At 60.1% G+C, this 19,034-nt stretch overlaps 2 protein-coding genes and 1 long non-coding RNA gene across 29 annotated transcripts in view; 2 read left to right on the top strand and 1 right to left on the bottom strand.

Moving 5' to 3' along the window:
• The window catches only part of NCOR2 (nuclear receptor corepressor 2), a 234,396-nt gene that overhangs the window by 42,306 nt on the left and 173,056 nt on the right, over positions 1–19,034 (bottom strand). For all 26 annotated transcript variants that reach the window (XM_066979209.1, XM_066979208.1, XM_066979204.1 and 23 more), the window contains 3 exons: positions 16,311–16,373; positions 6,959–7,101; positions 1,973–2,120 (listed from right to left, as the gene is read on the bottom strand). In XM_066979209.1, coding sequence (XP_066835310.1) covers positions 1,973–2,120; positions 6,959–7,101; positions 16,311–16,373 — 354 coding nt within the window. The remainder of the gene's footprint in view (positions 1–1,972; positions 2,121–6,958; positions 7,102–16,310; positions 16,374–19,034) is intronic.
• LOC136786573 (uncharacterized) lies at positions 8,514–10,377 on the top strand. Its single transcript, XR_010825592.1, has 2 exons — positions 8,514–8,909; positions 9,958–10,377. It is a non-coding gene; the product is annotated as an uncharacterized lncRNA (long non-coding RNA).
• Positions 10,646–16,318, top strand: LOC125183995 (uncharacterized). 2 transcript variants are annotated; one of them, XM_066979248.1, is made up of 3 exons: positions 10,646–11,517; positions 13,495–13,754; positions 14,382–16,318. In XM_066979248.1, the coding sequence occupies exons 1-3, from the start codon at positions 11,445–11,447 to the stop codon at positions 15,045–15,047; spliced, it is 999 nt and encodes a 332-aa protein (XP_066835349.1). In that variant the 5' UTR covers positions 10,646–11,444; the 3' UTR covers positions 15,048–16,318. The 2 variants fall into 2 exon arrangements, with proteins under 2 accessions (XP_066835349.1, XP_066835348.1); XM_066979247.1 differs by lacking the exon at positions 10,646–11,517 and having other exon boundaries at positions 12,407–13,754.

A 19,034-nucleotide genomic window follows, 5' to 3' on the forward strand; every position in this document is an offset into this window, starting at 1 on the left:
GTTTTGAGCACACCCGAGGTCTTCCACTTGCTGGGCACAGGACTGCAGGGCAGAGACATGCAGCCGCTCGGCCCCCCCGCGCCTGGTGCTACCCGATGTGAAAGGGGCAGCTGAGCCACGAAAAGGCTCAGCCGGGCGCTGGGCTCTGCTGCACTCGCTCTGGGCCCTGAATCCGTGGCGGGGGAGGCGAGGAAGGGAGCTGGGTGGAGATGGGAGCGCCCGGCTGGCCGCAAAGCCCCGGGCACCGGGCAAACAAGCACACGTGCCTCGCATGTGCAAGCAGACGGCTTGGACACAGGCGATTAATCACACGCTACAACCCGCGCCGAGTCCTTCTCCCCACCCCAGGGCCTGCCGCGTGGCCCCCGGCCCCAAGGTGCTCCCCACGGGTCTCCGAATGTCACCCCGGAGCCCGCGACCTTCCCGAGCAGAGCGCCGCTCTGACATTTCCGTGCCCGTGACATTTCATCAGCCTCTGCTTCCACGCTCGCTCCGCTCAACAGCCCGCTTCAGAACCAGGCCCCCTCCGCCCAACGGGAGGAATGAGAAATGAGGATTGGAGCTCTAGGAAGGTAAAGCTTCAGCGAGTGTCAAGAGATCTGTCTTTAATCTCAAAACCGCATTGTTTCCTCTCAGCCACTCTCACAAAGAGCAATAACTACCTTTTACTCCGCGGCTCTGAGTCACATATCACCTCGCACAAAGATTTACCTGGAATCTGCCTTGTAATGAGTCACTTCCAACAATGATTTGAAAAGATTTCCAATTTCAAGTCCCATTAGCCTGGGTGCTAAGGCCAGGAAGCAGCAGGGTGCCAGCAGTGCTGGTTAAGTTATTAAATTACTTTGACAAAAGTCAAATGGGGCTATTGTTGGAAAATTATGCACATTTTCTCCAAACTCGCTGCCGTGCTTTCTAAGCGATAAATAGCTGAAAATTGTCACTTTCAAGTTGTTTCCTTCCTTTCGTACGGCTGGGAGAGAGGAAAATGCTCCCTTAAAAGGGGAATGGGGAGGAAAGGACCCGCCGAGGTCCATCAGCCCTGCTGGACAGGGACTGTGGCAGCCCTGGGGGGGCTCAGCCGCCTGGGGCAGTGGTGGCCACGATGCCCTGACGGGACGGGGATGGGCTGTGCGAGCCCGGCGGGTTGCATCCATCCTCATGCATCACCCAGGGGCTCTCTGCTTTGTTTCCTCCAGCAGCCTCCCCCTGCGCCTCTCTCCGAGACCCCGCAGTGCCTGCAGTCTGCCCCGGCTCGGCCCCGTGCCCTGCCGAGCTGTGCAGGGCCTGCTTTTTGGAGGAAAACAAGCAGAAAGCTGATTTACGAGAGCCAACGCTCTGGGGAGCGTGTGCTGATGAAAACTGGAAATAAACCGGTGCAAGAAGGGCACTTCTTGCTTCTGTGGGGCGAGAAAGAGCCGCTGGGCATCACCCCAGGTGCCACCCTGCAGGGACAAGGTGCGCGCGGGGTGGAGAGGGGCCTGGGGAGCGCAGAGCTTTGTCACACCACAGCTGCACTGGGGAGGACTGGGAATGGCAGCGACTTCAGGTGACAGTGACTTGGCACCCCTGGTCCTCAAGAGCTCAAGGCAGCAGCGAGAGCTGCTCCTCCCTGCACACCCCTGACTCCTGAGACCCCCGGGGGTCCCCAGCAGAGGCCGGCTGGTGACTGAGCCTTTGCATTGCACAACCTTCCCAAAATACACATCCCTCCCGACGGACAGGGGAGGAGGGCAGCGATCCAGCGCAGTCCTCGCAAGCGTGAAATCCCGAGGCACCCGAAAGGTCACGAGCGCCTCGTGCTGCGGGACAGCATCACCTCGGTGCGGCTTCAGGGTGGCACACGCGGCCCCCTGGGAGCGCTGACATTTGCAGCCCCAGAAAGGCCACACACAGCACCTGAACTGCTCCGCCGTGGCTGCATGGCAATGCTGGGATGGCTGAGCACGTCCCCCGCCTCGACCCGCCTCACCTTCTGCCTCCTCGGCCATCTCCTCCTCGTTGCCGCTTGTCCCCGACACCTCCATCTCCTCGTCCTCGGCGGCGGGAGGGAAGGCAGCTTCTTCGCTCTGCACGGCGGTGCCTTTTTTCTTCTTCCTCTTCGCGTTCCTTTCCTTCTCCTGGGGGAAGAGGCAGAGGAAGGTGAGAAGGAAAAGCCCAGCGGGACGGGAGCCGCGCGGGAGCGGCCAGCACCCCTCCTGCCCAAAGGGACGCGAAGGGCACTAACACCGCTCTGAGCCCCAGCTCTGAGTCCTGATGCTCCCCACGTAGACCCTGCAAAAAGTGGCCGCCAGGACCAGACTCGCCTGCCCAAAGCCCCATGATGCGGTCTCGCCCAGCCAAAACCCTCGGGGCGGAGCAGGACACGGCGCACGCCAGGCACTCGCTGCACATGGGGCTGCCCCTCCGGAGGGAGCACGACTCCAGGGGAGGCCCTGGGGATGCTGCACCCCACGCACGGAGCAGATTTGGGGTTGGACGGTGGGTGAAGGATCCATCTAGCACTGCTGCGGCCGGGGCACAGCGTCCCCCTGCTCTCCCTCCTGCAGAGCTCAAGCCCTGGCAAGCCCCCGGGGCAGGGTCAGCGCTGACACACGGGTAAAGGATGCACGTGCAGGAGCCACTGGCACAGGGCTGCTCGCTCCTGTTTGCACTGCGTGCTTCCAGGGACTACCTCCAGCTTCACAAACGCCCTCGGCCGCATCCTGACGCCCACCCGCAGGTAGCAGAGCTGATGACCCACGCGCAGTGCAGCCAACACCGGAGCACACCGGCTTTCGTGCGTCCCGCTGCAGGAGCTGCCAAAGGACTTTGCCTCCTGCTGCTGGTGGGGACACTGGGTGCGTCACGGCATCCCGAAGGTGCCCAAACACCCCGTGCCCCGGTCCTGCCCTAGGGCAGCACCGTCCCTGCTCTCCAGGGCACGTGCCGCGGCCACGGGGCGCGCACACACTGCTCCCTCCCTCCCGCCCGCCGGCCTCAAGGAAAAGTCTCGCTTCTGCTATTGTTTCCTGCTCTTGTTGCTTGAATAAATATTACCAGTAGGAACAGGCCCATCATCTCCGGCTCTCCCTGCAAGCCCCACACGGATGACGTGTGTAGGACGTTTATTTACATGGATGAGAAGATAAAGCCGTGGCGGAAACATTAACTTTGCTGCTGGATCCCTGCGCTGGGAAGAGCCGGTCCCTCCCCTCCAACCCAACTTTCCAATCCTTTAAAAAACTTCCAGATAAAACAAACAAATCCAACGGCTTTTTGCTTGGAAACGCTGCTTGCTCAAAGTCTATTTTTATCAGGCTGGGCAGGAGAGAGGAAAAAAAAAAAAAAACAACACTCGAGAAACTGCTCTCTGAGGGGCTGGTGGCACCGTGGGAGGCGGGCAGGGCCCCTCCGTGCCCCGTCCCACCGCGGTGTCACCCGTGGTGGCGGCGGTCACGGTGCCCCAGCGCTCACACCTCTGTCAGGGCAGCGATTCGGTAAGTGCACGTTTTTGTCTGAAGCAGCAGTTCCCCGTCATGCTAATGCGATGACAAAGCTCCTACGTTACTATGGCAAAGACTTCTCTGCCTCTTACTCACGGGTCCGTGACTCAGTCAAGGCTGGGAGCAGGCTTTTTGCTGGGGAAGCAGCCGGGAAGCAGCCCCTGCCTCCACACCGCGCTCGGCTGGAGCCTGCGGAGCTGCCCGGGGGCACCTCAGGTCCTTCCCGCGGTGAAACCCAGCAGCAGGTCCCGGCCACATCCAGGGACGCGTTTGAGGCCACTGCCTCGCCTCCTGCCATGCTGGCAGCTCCGTGCCCCCCGCCCTGCCTTGCTCACGGGCACCGTCCCCTCCTGCTCTGTGCGTGCCAGCGCTGGGGACACAGGGCCCCCATCCTGCCGACAACCACGGGCACACCAGGCAGGAGCCCCTGCAGCCTGAGTGAAGCCAGCCGAGCGTCCAGGCGTCTCCCCCCACCACCGTGTGCTCTGCTTAATCCAAGTGACCACCAGCGAGGCCACGGCAAGGCACCAGCTCCATTCGCTATGCTCAGCTTTGGGTTATTTCGGCCCACGGGGGCTCTGCTCTCTGCCTGCCCCAGGTTCCTGCAGGGCCACCCAGCTCTTCAGGCCGTGGTGCCCCAGGAGCGGTCTGTCCTGGGGAGGGGATGCCAGCAGCCCCCGGGTACGGCACCTCTCTGGCCGCCTGCCCTGCCGGGGGAGAAACCATCCCGACATGTTTGGTGTCTCCTTGCCACCTCCAACTCATGCAGCTGGAGCAGCCAAAGCAGCTTTCAAACCCTGCTACCGATACAGGGCCATCTCTGGATTTACCTCCCAGCCTCAGCCTCTCGTCAGTGCGACCACGCTCCCCCGTGGGTGACAATGACACGTATTTGACGCTGCGCTGGGACCGATCTAACCACAGGGTGACAAAGCACCTCCAGGCCTGGCCCTGGGGACAGCCAGCCCGCCCCTCAGCCCTTCGGCCCCTGGAGTTTCGCGGGCCCTGGGTGAGCCCTGACGGCGGCAGCACGGGAGATTCCCCCACTGCTTTGCTCCAAAAAAGCCCCAATTAGGGCCAGCAGAGACGAGTGAGAGACGCAGCAGCAGAGCGGTGATAACTCCCCCGCCGTAGCTCCACAAGCCAGAACAAGCCCGAGCAGTCACCGGAGCAAAGCAGAAACCTCCCGGCAAAGAGGTGCTGGTGAGGACGGCGCCTTATCTCCGCCCGCTGGCAAACAGAGCGGCTCCGGGAGGACACCCCGTATCCGCACGCCCCGCTTTCCTTCAGCGCCGAGATTAGAGAGCACAGCACGCAGAAGGTCAGGGCTCAGCGACGGCAATGCCCGGGAAGCATCCGAGCCGCTCGGCAGCGAGAGCGAGCCAAAACACGCCGCAGCGCAGACAAAGCGGGGCTTCGAGGTGGCCTGACGCTGCCCGGCACCAGCAGGCTGCCCGTCCCTCGGGCACCCCGATCCTCCGGGGACCAGGGCGAGGATCTGAGGCTGTGCGCGTCCCGACGGACCCCGCAGAAAGGGAGCACCGCAGCGCTGGGCACCGTTGCCAGCTGCATCCCGAGCCTTTTTCTCCCTAATGCTGGATGCTCAGAGCGGGGGGAGTCCCCTGCTGGTTCTCTGCCAAACCCCGATGTGTTTCGGGGCACGAGGGACATCCCCAGGCTCTGCGTCCCATCCCGACCCGGGGACTGGCACCTGCTCACCCCCAGCTCCTCCACACCACCCGCACGCTGTCAAACCAGAGAGAGGCCGGGGCTCGGGAGGGAGCCCTTCAGCCCTGTCACACCTACCCGGAGGAGGAGGAGGCTGTAATATTAACGAGCCCCGTTTGGGGAACTAATGAGATGTGCTAATTGAGTTTACTCTCATTAAGCAAGAGGAAGAAAAGCAGCGCCAGTTTGTTTCCTCACACACGATCGGCAATAGCTGGCGGTGGGGAGGTCAGGGAGTAATTTGGGGATTTCATGGCAAGCCCACACGATGACACACCGGCTCACCACATGCCTGCTCGGCAGAGGTCAAGGCTGACTACTGGGTATAGGAGATTAGGAGGCTTGGGTTGCTCGTGAATATATTTAGGAGTCAGGAAGGAAGGTCTATGGCAATTTAATCTCAGTTGTTCTTTCATTTTATTCAGCTCTCTGGCATCTGCTGTTGCCACAAAACAATAGAGCACAATAAATAACAGCTGAACGTTCATTGTTCTTCTACAAAACCGAATCCCATAGCCTCGAATGCTCAAAAAATAAAATGATGATGCTGATATAAACTGCAAGTGAGAGTGAGCAATTAGACTGGAGAAGTCTAGCGGCTGCCTTGGAGGGACGGATGCAGGGAAAAAATGTGGTTCTGCAGAAAAACACTTCTGTGATATAATTTCTGAAACGTTAGGAAGCAGAGTAAATTAATATACACCGATCCCACTGCCAGCTAGGCTGTGTGATCTGATTTCAGATCCTCTTCGGTAATGAACAACGGCATCTTTATAACATAACGTTTTATATTCGGAGGGCTTTATGCATGTTTAATTCCAGTCTTTATACAGTTTTTTTGGGTCTTTTGTATAGTTTGTTTGCTTTGTCTCTAAAAACAACTCGGTGAAACATAGGAGCACAGGAGTGTCTCTGTGCATAGAGAATTAATAAAAAAGAATCGCCAATGCCTTCTCTTTCTCTCATTCCTATAGACTGACTAGGATATTAAATTCCTGGGTGAGTCATTGAATGTTTTCCTGTCTTTCTTTTTACTCTTGCTGTAATAGCTTGCTTGGAGAGATTCCTGCATTGAACATTGTCCTTTGCATTTTCAAAGCACCCCTTGGGGGTTTAAGCCATGTGAATTCTATTAGCCAGAAACTGGGAACCCCAGGATACTCTACAAATGAAATAATTATAATCCTTAGCTGCTCTTAGCCGTCTGCCCTATCTCCTGAACGCTGAATGAGCCCCATTTCATTCATGCCCTGCACTTCAGGCCAGAAAAGCAGCGTCAGCCCGTTCTGACGGGGAAACCGAGGCACGGAGAGATGCGTGTATTTGCTCGCGGCCACAAGGACAACCAACATCCACGTCAGGATCAGCCTTCTCTGCACAATACCTGTCCCGCCACCACAGTTTTGGGCTAAGCCCCTCTTTCTCTTGCATTATCCTAAAACCCTGTATTTCTTTGGGGCAAACTGCCCTCAGTCTACTCCTCCCCTTCAGTCTGGGTGCCCCTGAGCACCACTGCGCTCCGGGAGCCGAGGCACGCTCCCACACGGCACCTCCCCTCCTACAGCTCCCCGGGGGGCCGAGCGGGCAGATGACCCTGTCCCACATCACTCGCACCCCCAATCCCCTGTGCTTTCACCCCAGAACGTTCTCCGAACCGAGGCGGTTCCCCTGTCGCTGCGGGACCGGGCAGGCACTCGCCGGGAAGTGCCCGAGGCACCCGGCGCGGGCGGCGAGGGGATTCTCACCATTTTCAGTTTGTGCTGCTGTAGGATCTCGTCCAGGTTCTGCCTCTTCTTGTAGTTGAAGTAGAAGTTTTTGCACTGCGACACGGTCTTGGAGCCCACCATCCTGGCAATGGCCGACCAGTTCCGCCCATGCTCAAGGAGACCTGCGGTGGAAGGAGGGAAGGGAGAAGCGTTTAAGGCCAGATAAAGTCGCACAAGGGCAGCATTATCCGCACAGGATGGGAAACACCCACTGCGCAAGCCAAGCTCCACAGGAACAATATGGTCACTAGCACCCGTCTGCAAGGCTTCCTAGGCCAGGGGATGACCTACAACAGCCTGTTTTTCTTTCCAAGGGGAAAAAAAAAAGGCACTGGGCTGTCTTGCTCAGGAACAAAACATCCCGCGGCCACATCAGCACTGCGGGTGGCCAGGAGGGGCTGCCTGCCCTTCGGGACGGGAGCAGGAGGCGCCGCCGTGCCCAGGAGAACCCACCAAGAAGCAGCGGTGCTCTACACCCTCCTGTGCCCCTCCGGTGGCTTACACCGGGGCGACAAGGCGGCTCGGTGGGTTGGAGTCCCGGTACAGGTGGGGAGGAAGAGCCCGGGCAGGGAAGTGTCAGGAAGCACAGGCGAGGTCCCCGCTGGGACCTCAAGTCCGCAGGTTCACGCCCTGGTCCCGGGGCCGTCGCGGGTGGGACGGACGCCTGCCAGAGGGACGGGTGCTCAGGCTGCACGCCTCAGACCTGGCAAGACAGCAGGTTGGGAGGAACGCTGCGGTGCAGGAGGCTGGAGAACACAACCCATCGCCAAGCCCAGCGAGGCGTCTGCTGGACACGGGAGGCAGGCGGTCACGTCGGAGGGGGGAGCCGCAGCCGCAGCCCCGGGCCACGCGCACCGGTACCCACTCTGCCTGCCCCGGGCTCCTGGAGGTGACCTGGGCTGGGGCCACCCAGGCTTTGAGGACAATTAAAACCTCGCAGCTTGCCGTCCTTCCCATGACCTGATTTCCCCATCTGCGGCCATCCCTGGCCTGGCGCCTTGCGAGCTCTTGCACAGGACAGCACATCGGGGGCCAAGCAGCATCCGAATGGGGCGTCCCTGACCCCAACCCCCCGCGACGTGGCAGCACGTGGCACAGCTCCCCAGGCCCTCCCCAGCACCTTGTGTAAAGGACGGGGGGGGACGCTGAGCCCAGGGGCACGGCGCTGCCACCGACGGGGACTTCAAGAGCTGAAAACCTGCAGGGAACAACCTGCCCAAGGCACCTTCCTCTTCTGTACGGGGTTTTTCTGCCCAGAGGTCACAACAACACACGGGGCCTGGGAACGGGGACTGCCTGGGAGTCTCCGACCTCCGTCCCCACGCCCTTCCCTGGCTGTCCCCAGCTCTGACACCGTGGGGCTCGGGACCCCAGTGTCCCACCTTAGGGCTCCCATTAGTGGCCCTGCTTGTGCCTGGGAGTCGTGCAGCCGTGCCCCAGCCGTGCCCAGCCTTCAGCCCAGCAGGGGACGGGGTGATCTCAGCACCAGGGCCCGAGGGATGCACCTCTGAGCAGGAAACGTGCAAGGGGAAGGCATGCCTAGGGGGGACACAGGTGAGTCTGCACTGAGTAGGCGGCACCACGTACCTCAGGGCAGGTAAAAAAGAACAAAACAAACAAACAAAAAAAAAACAGCCCCTCCCAGAGGAAAGCAGCTGTACTCAGCGCGGCAAGAGTTAACGTCCCGGCCGTGCCTGTATCCTGCCCCGTCCCAGCACCAGGGCTTATCGAATTGCACGCAACACGCAGGCATCACACAGAGCGCTGAGCACCACAAAAGGCCGGGGCCAGCCAAGAAACAAGTTTGAGCTTTAACTCTGCAGCTCCCAGCGCCGCTCCTGCGAAACCCACGACCTCTGCCGCGTGCAGGAGGGCTGGGGCTTCTTAAAAAGAAAAAAAAAAAGGGACGTCCGGCCACCAACCACGAGAGGTAACGCGCCGGGGGGGGCGGCAGTCCTCCCCCCGCGTGTCACAACCCAGCGCCGTGGCCAAAGCAAACAAGGCACCCGGCCCCCTTGGCTCGTCGCGGCGCTGTGCACCGAGCACAGCACCCAGGGCTGGAGCCATTTGCTGCGCCCCGGGCAAAGGCTCCCAGCGCCGGCGCTGCCCCTGGTCCCGGCGGTGCCCCGCGAGCAGCCATGGGACCCAGCCCGGTAAACGGGGGGGCCCTGTGCTGCCCACGGTCCCCAGCGTGATGTGACCTTCACCGGCTGCGCGGTGCCAGCTCCCGCTGCCCTCTCCCCTGCCACATGCCGGCTCTGCCGCCCTGCCCGCCGCCGCGGGGACGCTGGGGACGCTGCCACGGCCCCGCCGGGAGCTCGCAGCTGGCCGGGCAGGTGGCCGCATCCGTGCGCGGCTCACGAGGACAAGGCAGCCCGTGGGACCCAGCGGGGTGCCCAGCCGCCCTCCTCCTTACACTCAGGGCAGAGCAGAAGAGCAGCACCTGCTGCCCCGCAGGCAGGGATCGCCCGACACGCGCCCCGGGACGTGCCGTGCTACCCTCGCCTCGCGCCCCCGGCTCGGCAGCCCCCAGCCCCGCGCTCCCCGGCACACCAGCCCGTCTCGGCGCGGCCGTTCATTTCCCAGCGCAACTGAAACTATGACTAACTGAGTTATCAGATCGTACCCAGAGCTGCGCGGCTTGCCGTGCCGTGGGGGCTCGGCATGGCCTGGGGGCTCGGCACATGGTGGCCCTGCAACCGCGGGGTCTGTCCCTGGACACGCAGCTACAGCTCCACGCCAGGCACCAGCCCCAGTGTTAATTAACCCCGTCCTCGCCCCCCCCCCCAGTACTTACATGCCGCGGGTCTGGCTGCGCCGGGCGGGGAGCGTGCCCGGAGCATGCAGCGGGCGGGCTGGGACGGACGCGGGCGTTGGGGCGCGCTTCAAAGCCCCCCCGGGCACGCCAGCTCGCGGCGAAGCGCTGCGAGTGCTCCGCTCACGCCCGCCCCGCTCATTTTGCTTTCGCTCCCTCGCAGCAGCCGGAGAAAGAGAAGAAAGCAAAGCCGGTTCCTTAAATCCCGGGGGCGAGAGGATTTCAGAGCCATGGGCGGCGGAGAGCGGCGAGCGGGTGCCGAGGCTGGAAACCAGGTCACAGGCGAGAGAGTCCTGACCCCGGCGCCAGAAGTTGGAGGGGACACATGCTCTGTCCCCAGCTCTCCTCCAGCGGGGCGCGGGCGCTTGGTCCTCCCGCTCCTCCCGCTCGTGGCGGAGCTTTTCCAGCCGGCTGCAGCCGCGGTTGTTAAGGTGGATGGAAGCGCCTCCGGTATTTTCTCCCCTACCTCCTCGCTCAGCAGCCTGGGGCTACGGGGAGGGGAGGCTGTGCAGTTTCAGGAGATGCCCGATGTTGCCAAGAAAGAATAATAAATAAATAAGCCCACAGAAAAAAAAAAAAAAAGCAGCAGAAAGGCGCAGGGGAGGGAGCAGCCGACGGCGCGCTGCAGCTCCGCTCCTGCCAGCCCGGGGACGGGGAGCCGGTGCCGTCGGTATGTGGCGGAGCAGCGAGCGAGCTCTAATCTGTTCCTCTGGCTGACCCAGGGCTCATTGCATCTGAATGTGACCTCTAGACAGAGCATTAATAACGAACGTGGCACTGACCCAAGCTGACAAGGGGTGCGGCCGCTTGGCACCGGCTCCCTCCCTCCCTCTCTCACTTTCTGTCTCCCTCGCTCTCATCTGAATGTCAGCGGCAGGGGGAGGGATCCAGGAAAACAAAGCTTGGCTAATAGTTTCCTCCGCTCTGAAGTGAATCAAAGGCGCTTTTCTTTGGGGAGGTGCGCGCCGGCCGAGCCCAGCTGGGACAACGTGCCCCCAGCGTGGCTTGGCCCCGCAACCCGCGCCGCTGGAGAGGTTTGGGAGAGGACGCGGGACGGCGCAGCCGAGCCGAGCCAACGCAGGGGCTGTGTGGGCAGCGGTGCCACCACAGCCTCTGCCTTGGCACGAGCAAACGGGGGCTGGAGCGTCGCAGAGCAGGAAGGAAGAGGAGCCCGGAGAGCTGGGAGCACCCCGACGTGTGCTCGGAGGGGTAGATGAGGGGGCACCGAGGCGGGTGGGAGCCGGCCGCTGGCGGCCCCTCGGCTCTCCGCAGCTGCGGGTTTTTATGTGATCCTTTCCAAGGCTCCCCGGCGCGGCCGCCCTGCTCCACCCAGCTCTGGGAGAGGGTGGAGGGAGCCCGTAAAAGGGTCCCTTAATGGGAGCTCGTGCGGATTAACAGGACGGGGTTACAAGGGAAAAAAATAAGTGATCTCACTCCCCTACGCCTGACGGTACCTGGAGCAATCCTCCAGCACCCCTCGCACCCACTCCCCCGCTCGGGAGCGGGGATGGGGACACTCCTGGCACAGCCAAAACTGTAACCCAGCCCTGGAGAAAGACCAGCACCGCGCAAACCGTGGCATCCTGAAAGCGTGGTCGGCGTCGCTGGCAACCAGCGCTCCGCTGCCAGCCAAATTAGCGCGCCGCAGCGATGCTTTCCCCCGCTGATCTCAGAGCGGTTCGCAGCGTGCGGGCGCGCGTGGGAGAACCGAGACACAAAGAAGGTGAGTAACCGCTCCGGGGCCGCGCAGGCGGTGGGAGGCAGAGCCGGGCGAGCACCGGGCTCCTGACGCCGCGCCAAGCCAAGCAGCGGGGACGACGCGCACGCGGCCGGCCCACGTCCCCGCGGGAGGGGACAGCGGGCAGGCAGGGCGACGCTCGCCCGTCCTCGGGAACGCAGCAACCAGCATCGGCCTCCTGCCGCGCTCCGCACCTCCGGCAGCCCCGTGCTTGAACCTCCCCGACCCGGATTCCTACCGTCAGACACCTCGCCTCTCCTCTCGCCGCGCTGCGTCCCCTTCCTTCCAGCCCGCCGGCAGGGACGGGAGCTCGCCCTGCTCCCCGCGGTTCCCCCGTCCTGCCGGGGACGCGGGAGGCTCCGTCCCGCGGCCGAGCGCACGCGGAGCCACCGCTCCCCTCGTGCCCAAGTGCTCTTTCTTCACCTGGCTCGGATATTATTCCCGCTCCCTTATTGTTGAAAAAATAATGCTCAAAATTAAAATGTAGGCTGTAAATTATAGTAATTACCCAGCAGTTCCCCCTGACAGGCCTTTTGTGTTTCATTCGCTGACACTCGCTAAGCAAATCCTCGCAGTTTTCTCCTACATGCTTGAGAAATGTTCAGCCAACTGTGGCAGAAAGCGCAGCGCCGGGGGGGCACCACGGCAGCGACGTTACGGGCGTTATCCCAGGGGGCCACGTTCAATACATGCTGCCAAACACCTTGGCCAAAGGCAGCGTGGCCAGTTCACGCCTCGGATGTGGTTTTCCCCTCGTGGCACCCGATCCACCCCATCCGAATCGCCCCGACAATTTCCGCCTGCTGCCTCCCCGTAGCATCACACGCGCTTCAGGGCACGCGCACGGTTCCTCGGCAGCGTTTGTGGGGCTTCCCCGGCTCTGAGCACCCGGGGCACCCAGCCTGGATGGAGGGACCCCACGGCTCGTCCCACCCTGCTGCCTGGTCCCAGCACGAGGGACAACACGCAGCGACGGGCACAGGCTGCAAACCACCTTCTCCAGCCTACGCTTATTAACATCATCTTTTTTTTTTTTTTTAATTTTAAAGTATTATTTAACATTTCATATTGGAGAGGGGAAAGCTCCAGTGTGAGTGCAAGGAAGATGAAGAATGTACGGGGCAGGGCTCAGTCCCAGCTTCCCACGAAGACAGCATCGCCTGCTCCGCACCGGGCTGCAGCCAACTCCTTTTAAGAGCAAAGGCTGCCCTGCCAGGAAGGAGCGATGGAGGAAGAATGCACAGACCTACACAGACCTACCTCCCCCCGTTCAGCCAGCTGTTCGTTCAAATAACAGTGCAAAACCAAATTAGGGTTGGAAGAGCGCATGCTTGCGTGTGTTTACACACCCGTTCAGGCTCCAAAATAATCCTGTGCAGCGCGATAGCGTGCTGAAACACAGCTGTGCTCGAAAGGCGATGGGAGACGGCTGGTTGCTGCCACGGGCACGCGTGTTGCTGGGCTTGGCAGTGTGTTAATTTTAAGAAATCAACATTTTTAAAAAAAATCCTGCTTTTTTTTTTAATTATTAGTTTTATTTTTTATTTTATAGTTTCATGGACAAAATGGAACTGGGGAAAAAAAAAAATGGCTCAGGTTGGTCCAAAATTCATCTCGCTTTCTAAGTTGTTTTTTGGCAGAAGTGAAAATCAGCCCTCAAAAGAAAACCTGTATCCAAGGAAATATTTTGCATCCACCCAAAATGAACTATTTAGGAGTTTTCATGGGTTATTTAGCTCTTTGACATTGGCCTTTTACACTCTAAAATAAACACCAAAATGCTCACACGAGCAGCACGCACACGGCTGGCCCGCCGGCCCCGCTGTCCTCTGGGTGCCAGGACCGCTCATCAGTGCCTCCGACGCAACTTAGGAAGGGTCTCGGCCCCTACCCAAAGCCCGTTTCTCTGCTGTTACACATTTACTGTGATAGAAATCAAACACATGCCATCTCCTCCGCCAGCCCTGCTCGCCCAGGAGCTGTGTGCCCAGGAGGGCCCCTCTGTCCGCGCTGCTCGCACCCGTCCCCGTGACGCCTCCATCCCAGTGCTTCCATCCCAACACCTCCATCCCAACACCTCCGTCCCAGAGCCTCTGTCCCAGCGCCTCCATCCCAGCCCTCCCCGGCCAGGCCACACGGAGGCAAGGCGTGAGGAACACGATTTTGGCTCTGCCCCTCCAGCGAGGAGCGCAGAGCCTCGGCATGGCGTGGGAGGAACTCAGGTGAGCAAGACACTGCCATTTTTACGTGGCCTCTTTTCGGAGTACAAAACCACTTGTTAGACTCCAGGGGGCGGGGGGGGGGAAGCCCAGAGCCAGAGCGAGAACAGATACGAGACTAAAGATTAACGAAGGTCGCGCTGAAACCTCCTGGTTCATCGGGTTCAGCTCCGCCGCTATCGCGGGCTGCTCTGCGAGGCAGCCCCGCTCGGGCACGTACCGCTGCTTGCGCTCAGCACGAAGGGGGCAACAAACCCTCCTGGCTGCTGGGGCGTGCCGGGCTCCCTTCCCAGCCCACCGGCTCCTGCCAGCGGATCCCCCCCAGAAGCCGAAGCTGCCTAAACATTGCCCTGTAAGGAGCAGCGCCCGGCCGGCCCCGCAGAGCTCCGGGTAACGAAAGCCTCCTGCTTCCAACTTGGAATCGCGGCCCCTGTGCGCCGAGGCAGCAGCAGAAAAACACGCTAGCTACCCCGTAATTACACCAATCTCAGCACATTTTGACAGACTAGTGAATCAAAGTTTATTGCATAATAAAAGTGTCATTAAGCAAGAACTTTCCTCTCGCTAGGTTTTCGTTCCCCTAGTTAACTTTAATAACACGGTACTCCCCTTTATTGTCTCTCCCCACAGACCCGGTCCTGCCTTCTCCTACTTGGAAGCCCTCTGTGCAGCTCTGCCCTTCCAGAGCTCTCCAACTCATTTCCAGAGCCCTGCTTGGTGCGGCCGCTCGGCTCCGGCGTCGCGCTGTCCCAGGGCTGGTTCCCCTACGACGTGCCTGCCCGCCCTTTCCCTGCAGCAGAGGAGGGGGGTTTCATGCCACGCACAAAAAAGCTGATGGTGAGGCTGATCTACCTACCCACTCGCCAGTGCCAAGAGCAGAGGTCACCATCCTCCTCTTCCCAGGCACAGCAAGGCGCTAAGCAGCAGCGGCTCTGCAGCCTCCTGCGGCCCCTGAGGTTACCTCCGGAGTTTGGTCGCGCTGCGAGTCGGAAACCCCCAGCCTGCCAGTCCCTGGAAATGCCAAACAGAGCCACTTCGAAGCAGCAGCGCGGCTACTTCCTGGCAAAGGGGAATTTGGCTTCTCTGCAGAAGTCTGGCGTCGAAACCTCGGTTTCCCGGGTTGTAGCGGGCAGGGGAACGTCAGCCCAGCAACCAGGCTTTGCAACAGCAAATCCCCCTGCCCCTGCCTGGCCCCCGGGCTGGAATAACGGGGTCAGGCTCAGCTTACGCAGGAGCAGGAACCACTACGTGCTCCCACACCTCATCTTCCACGCAGGCTTTGGCGGCTGGTTTTAGGACTCCTTAAGCACGCGTCCAGCATCCAGCACAAAACAGCGAGAGGCGCTTTTTTCCAACCAGATGCGATCTCCAAAACAAAGCAGCGCTCAGAAAAGATCCCTCCAGCAGCACTCCCCTGCTCGGCACCTGCTCACCCCGCTGCCTGGCTCCGGGCCAGGCTGCCTGATTAAAGTCTATCCATTAAGTTTTGCATCCATAGAGAGCTACGCTCAGCAACGCGCGAGATTGGCACCGGGCTGCAAAGAGGGTTGGAACAGCTCAAAGGCGAGCGAGCCAAACGTTTTGGGATATTCACAGGCAAAGTAATCCGAGTCCACAGCTCCCACCGGCACCTGGGAAGCCGGGGCTCCAGAACATGTAATCGCCATCCTTGCAGCAGGTGCATTTTCCAAACCGAGCTGAAGCCACTAACGTGCCTGCCTGCGCTTGCCATCCCCGAACGGCGCTCATTTCCATTTTAATTTCGCGTTTACAATCCTCACCGGGCCAGGAGAATCAGCAGCCACGCAAGCAGGATGCACGGGCCGGGGATGTGAACCCGGCAGCGGATCGACAGGACGTGACTTTGGAAAAAATTAAAGCAGCGAGAGGGCTGGCACGGGAGCTGCGCGGAGGGAGGGGGAAGTGGCAAGCAGGGCTGTGCCACACTCAGCACTTTTTCAAAACGGTCTCAGCAGAGGCTCTGAATCAGCTCAGGATGTCGAGAGCCCCGCTCCTGCCCGCAGCTCTCGCGAGCTCCCCACTGCACGCCGGGGAGGGCTGGGAAGCCGCAGCTGCCCCCGCACCGCGGAGCGCCGGGGTTTGCCACCCACAAATTGCTGAACACCAGAGTTACCAACACAGGCGGACGCCCTCAGCACGTCTGAAACCGATCGCACAGATAGGACGAGGCTTCAGAGGGCGAAGCCTCGTGCTACGCGCAGCAGAAGCTGCAGGAAGCAGCAGATGAAACGTCTTCCCCATTTCCTACAGCCGGCTCTGCTCTCGCGGGACGCACGTGGGCCGTGGCCGCAGGACCGCCGGCACAGATGTCCCGGGGGTCAGCACAGCTCCCGGGGCCACAGAAGCTGGGCAAGCACCGCGCACCAACACCTGACACCCCTCTCGTTTCCCCCCAAGCCACCCGCTGAGGCTACTGCGAGAAACCAGCAGCGAGACAGGCAGGACCTGCCCCACCGCCCTGCGGTCAGGCACCCTCCGTCGCCAGCTGCTGGGTTGGCTCCAGCAGCACCAACACAAGAAAGAAAACAAGTGGCTTACCTTTTTTAGCCGTCTCCATTTCCTCTTCAGTCCAGCGAGAGCTTTCGTTCATCTCCAGTGAAGCTGGGGAGGAAGAAGGAAAGGAGAGCAGTCAGAGGGGACCCAGGGCTGAGGGACCCCAGCGAGCTCCGAGGGGCGCGGCGGGGGGAAGCAGTGGGTGTTCGCTGGAGGTGACTTAGTGAGGCTAAACCTATGGCCACTTCTTAAGAGAAGGTTCGGCACTGAGGAAACTTCCAGGGTGAGATGTGGCAGGTAGGCAAGGAATCTGTTCCATGCTAGCCCCCTCGGCAGCATAACTCACAACCTCGGGTGCTGGTGCCACTGGGGAGCCTGGCGTGCTGACTCCGAGAGGTGTCGGAGGGCAGAGCAGAGACCCCGCGGCCAGGCTCTGTGCTGTCGTGGCAGGGATGGGGAACCCGATGGCACTATGGATCTGACAGATTGCATGGCCAGCCTGAGTCTAATTGATAACCGTATCACCTCCTCTAGGTGAACTCTGCTCTTTATAACCTCATTATAATGCCAAAACACACTTCCATCCCAAAGGCTACCCGCCTCCGAGGTGTGACCACCCCTCACTGTGCACATGCTCTGAATTTCTCTGGGCCTGTGACTTCAAGCCAAAAGCAAGAAGTTATACCAATCACAACGAAGGCACGTATGCCTAGAGTCACTCAAGCTCCACCTAAAGGTAAGAAAATAGCATAAAAATGGCTCATGAGAGGAAAACGCCAGGGAAGACACCGTCGCAGACAAGTTGGAAGGACATCGCTGACTTCTGGGGTCAGCCGAGGGGCTGAACCTCTCTTCCCCCCACAGGGATGCCTCTTGGGTGAGATTCGATCTCTTGGTTATACCGAGAAACCTAACGCTCCCTACCGAGCTGTTTCATGAGTTACCAACTACCACGTGTCGTCGGTTGTTGGTCGTATTCCTGGTGTCTGCACGTGCTTCGCAGCCAGTGCGTTTATCACCAGCAATCCAAAGAACCTGCACTCCTGTTGCTTCAATAAACCCCACCAGCCGTTTGCTAGGCCGAAAGTGCACTGTGCTGTTTGCGCACCTGGCTGGTGCTAATTCAATGCACCGAATGCGACCGACAGTGCCAGCTTGGGCATCGCTCGGAGCCCAACCCTAGCCGACCCCAGCCCCTCCGATATCTCAGGACAGGCCGGAACACAAGGGGTCCTGCCGAACTTCCCTACCCTTTAACCCAACAGAAGCCCAAATGCCGCTCCACGGATGCCCCCTCCTGCACCCTGGTCACCGGAGGCACAGCAACGACAACCCCCACGGCACCACCCTCCTGGGCTGCTTCTGGGTGACGCAAAGCCTCCCCTTTGGTTTCTCAGGGACTGGAAGCGAAGCCAGATGGCTTGAGGGAGGCAGCACATTTCCTGCTGAACCGGTGCCACGCTCTCTGGCCCGCCAACAACAGGTACCTAAGACGGAGCCGACATCGGCTGCGTGCTTCGGAGGTGGCAGACACGGGGTGGGACCGTCACCCTCAGCAGACACGGAGAAACGGCGTCACCTCGGTCACTTTGGCCTGCCACCCGCATCAGTCTAGGGAGCCAGCCCCGCTAACAGCGGGCTCCCTCGGAGAGCTGGCACCATCACCACGCTCTCCAGCACCTCAGAGCCACGTCCAGAAGTGGCAGGGGCTCGGCTGATTTGGGGCCAGGAGCAGCTCGGGGTCGAGGGGGTGCGCTGCTCCCACCAGAGAGGAAGAGGAGGGCGCCAGCACCTGTGCCCCCGTCCCCATGCCCCGCTCGGTGCAGGGACACCGAGGTCCTGTGCGAAGCGCTCGCTGCGCGCCAATCCTGCTGGCGGCCTGGCACCAGCGAGCAAACCCTACAATAACAAACCGGGGTGTGAGTCAGAGGCAAAAAACAACTCGGTAAGGAAACAGATTTCCGGTTCAGGCTGCCAGCGGGTTATTACTCTAAACAACAGGCACAGCGTTATTTCAACAGCGATGAGAGATGTTTTGACAGCGTCCTTTCAGAATGGAGAGCAGGCTGATAGGTTAGGCTAGAGGATACGGGCGAGGGGAGGGGGAGGCATTTTCTAAGGGGCTTTACAAAAGCTGGGACCCTGCAGGAGGACGAGCTGGGCTGCGATGCCTGGGGCACACCGGAGCCAGACCAAGGAATCTCCTTCCCAGCTAGCTGAGCACAGCCACAGGTGTCCCCTTGCCGCTTCCCCCTGCCCCGGGCAGATTTGGGGCTGTGGCTCTCCTTTGCTTCAAATCGAGTGTCCCAAACACACTTCACAAGGCCCCTAACTCATCTTTGAGACGACTGTTATTGTATGGTGAAGAAACGTCAAAGAAATGGCCCGTTTGGTTTGATTAATGATATTTACTGAGGTTGTGCAGTTATGTAACAGATGCCTACTGGGAGCTCCAGCACGCTGCAGTTAAACCACAATATGGTTTTGTGTTGTTTTTCAATGTTCAATTGGTATTTAAAATGCAATAACTTTCTTAGCCAACCTAAATTAAAGCACTAGTGGAGAGACATAAAGTGTAACCAATTGCTCAGATATGCCACTGGAATCAATCCGCTTCCTTTTCCCAATTTAACATGGTCTGAAGTCTTTTCTGTCTGCCTGCCGTGAAGTTTATCAAGGGCTCTGAGATGCTGGGATAAAAAAAATCCCATCCAAGTCCCTGGCATTATCTGCTCCTTCTTTGCAGCATTGCTTAACAAGTTGGAGACA

Source organism: Anser cygnoides, chromosome 17 (assembly GCF_040182565.1).
Source record: "Anser cygnoides isolate HZ-2024a breed goose chromosome 17, Taihu_goose_T2T_genome, whole genome shotgun sequence".
Classification (NCBI taxonomy): domain Eukaryota; kingdom Metazoa; phylum Chordata; class Aves; order Anseriformes; family Anatidae; genus Anser; species Anser cygnoides.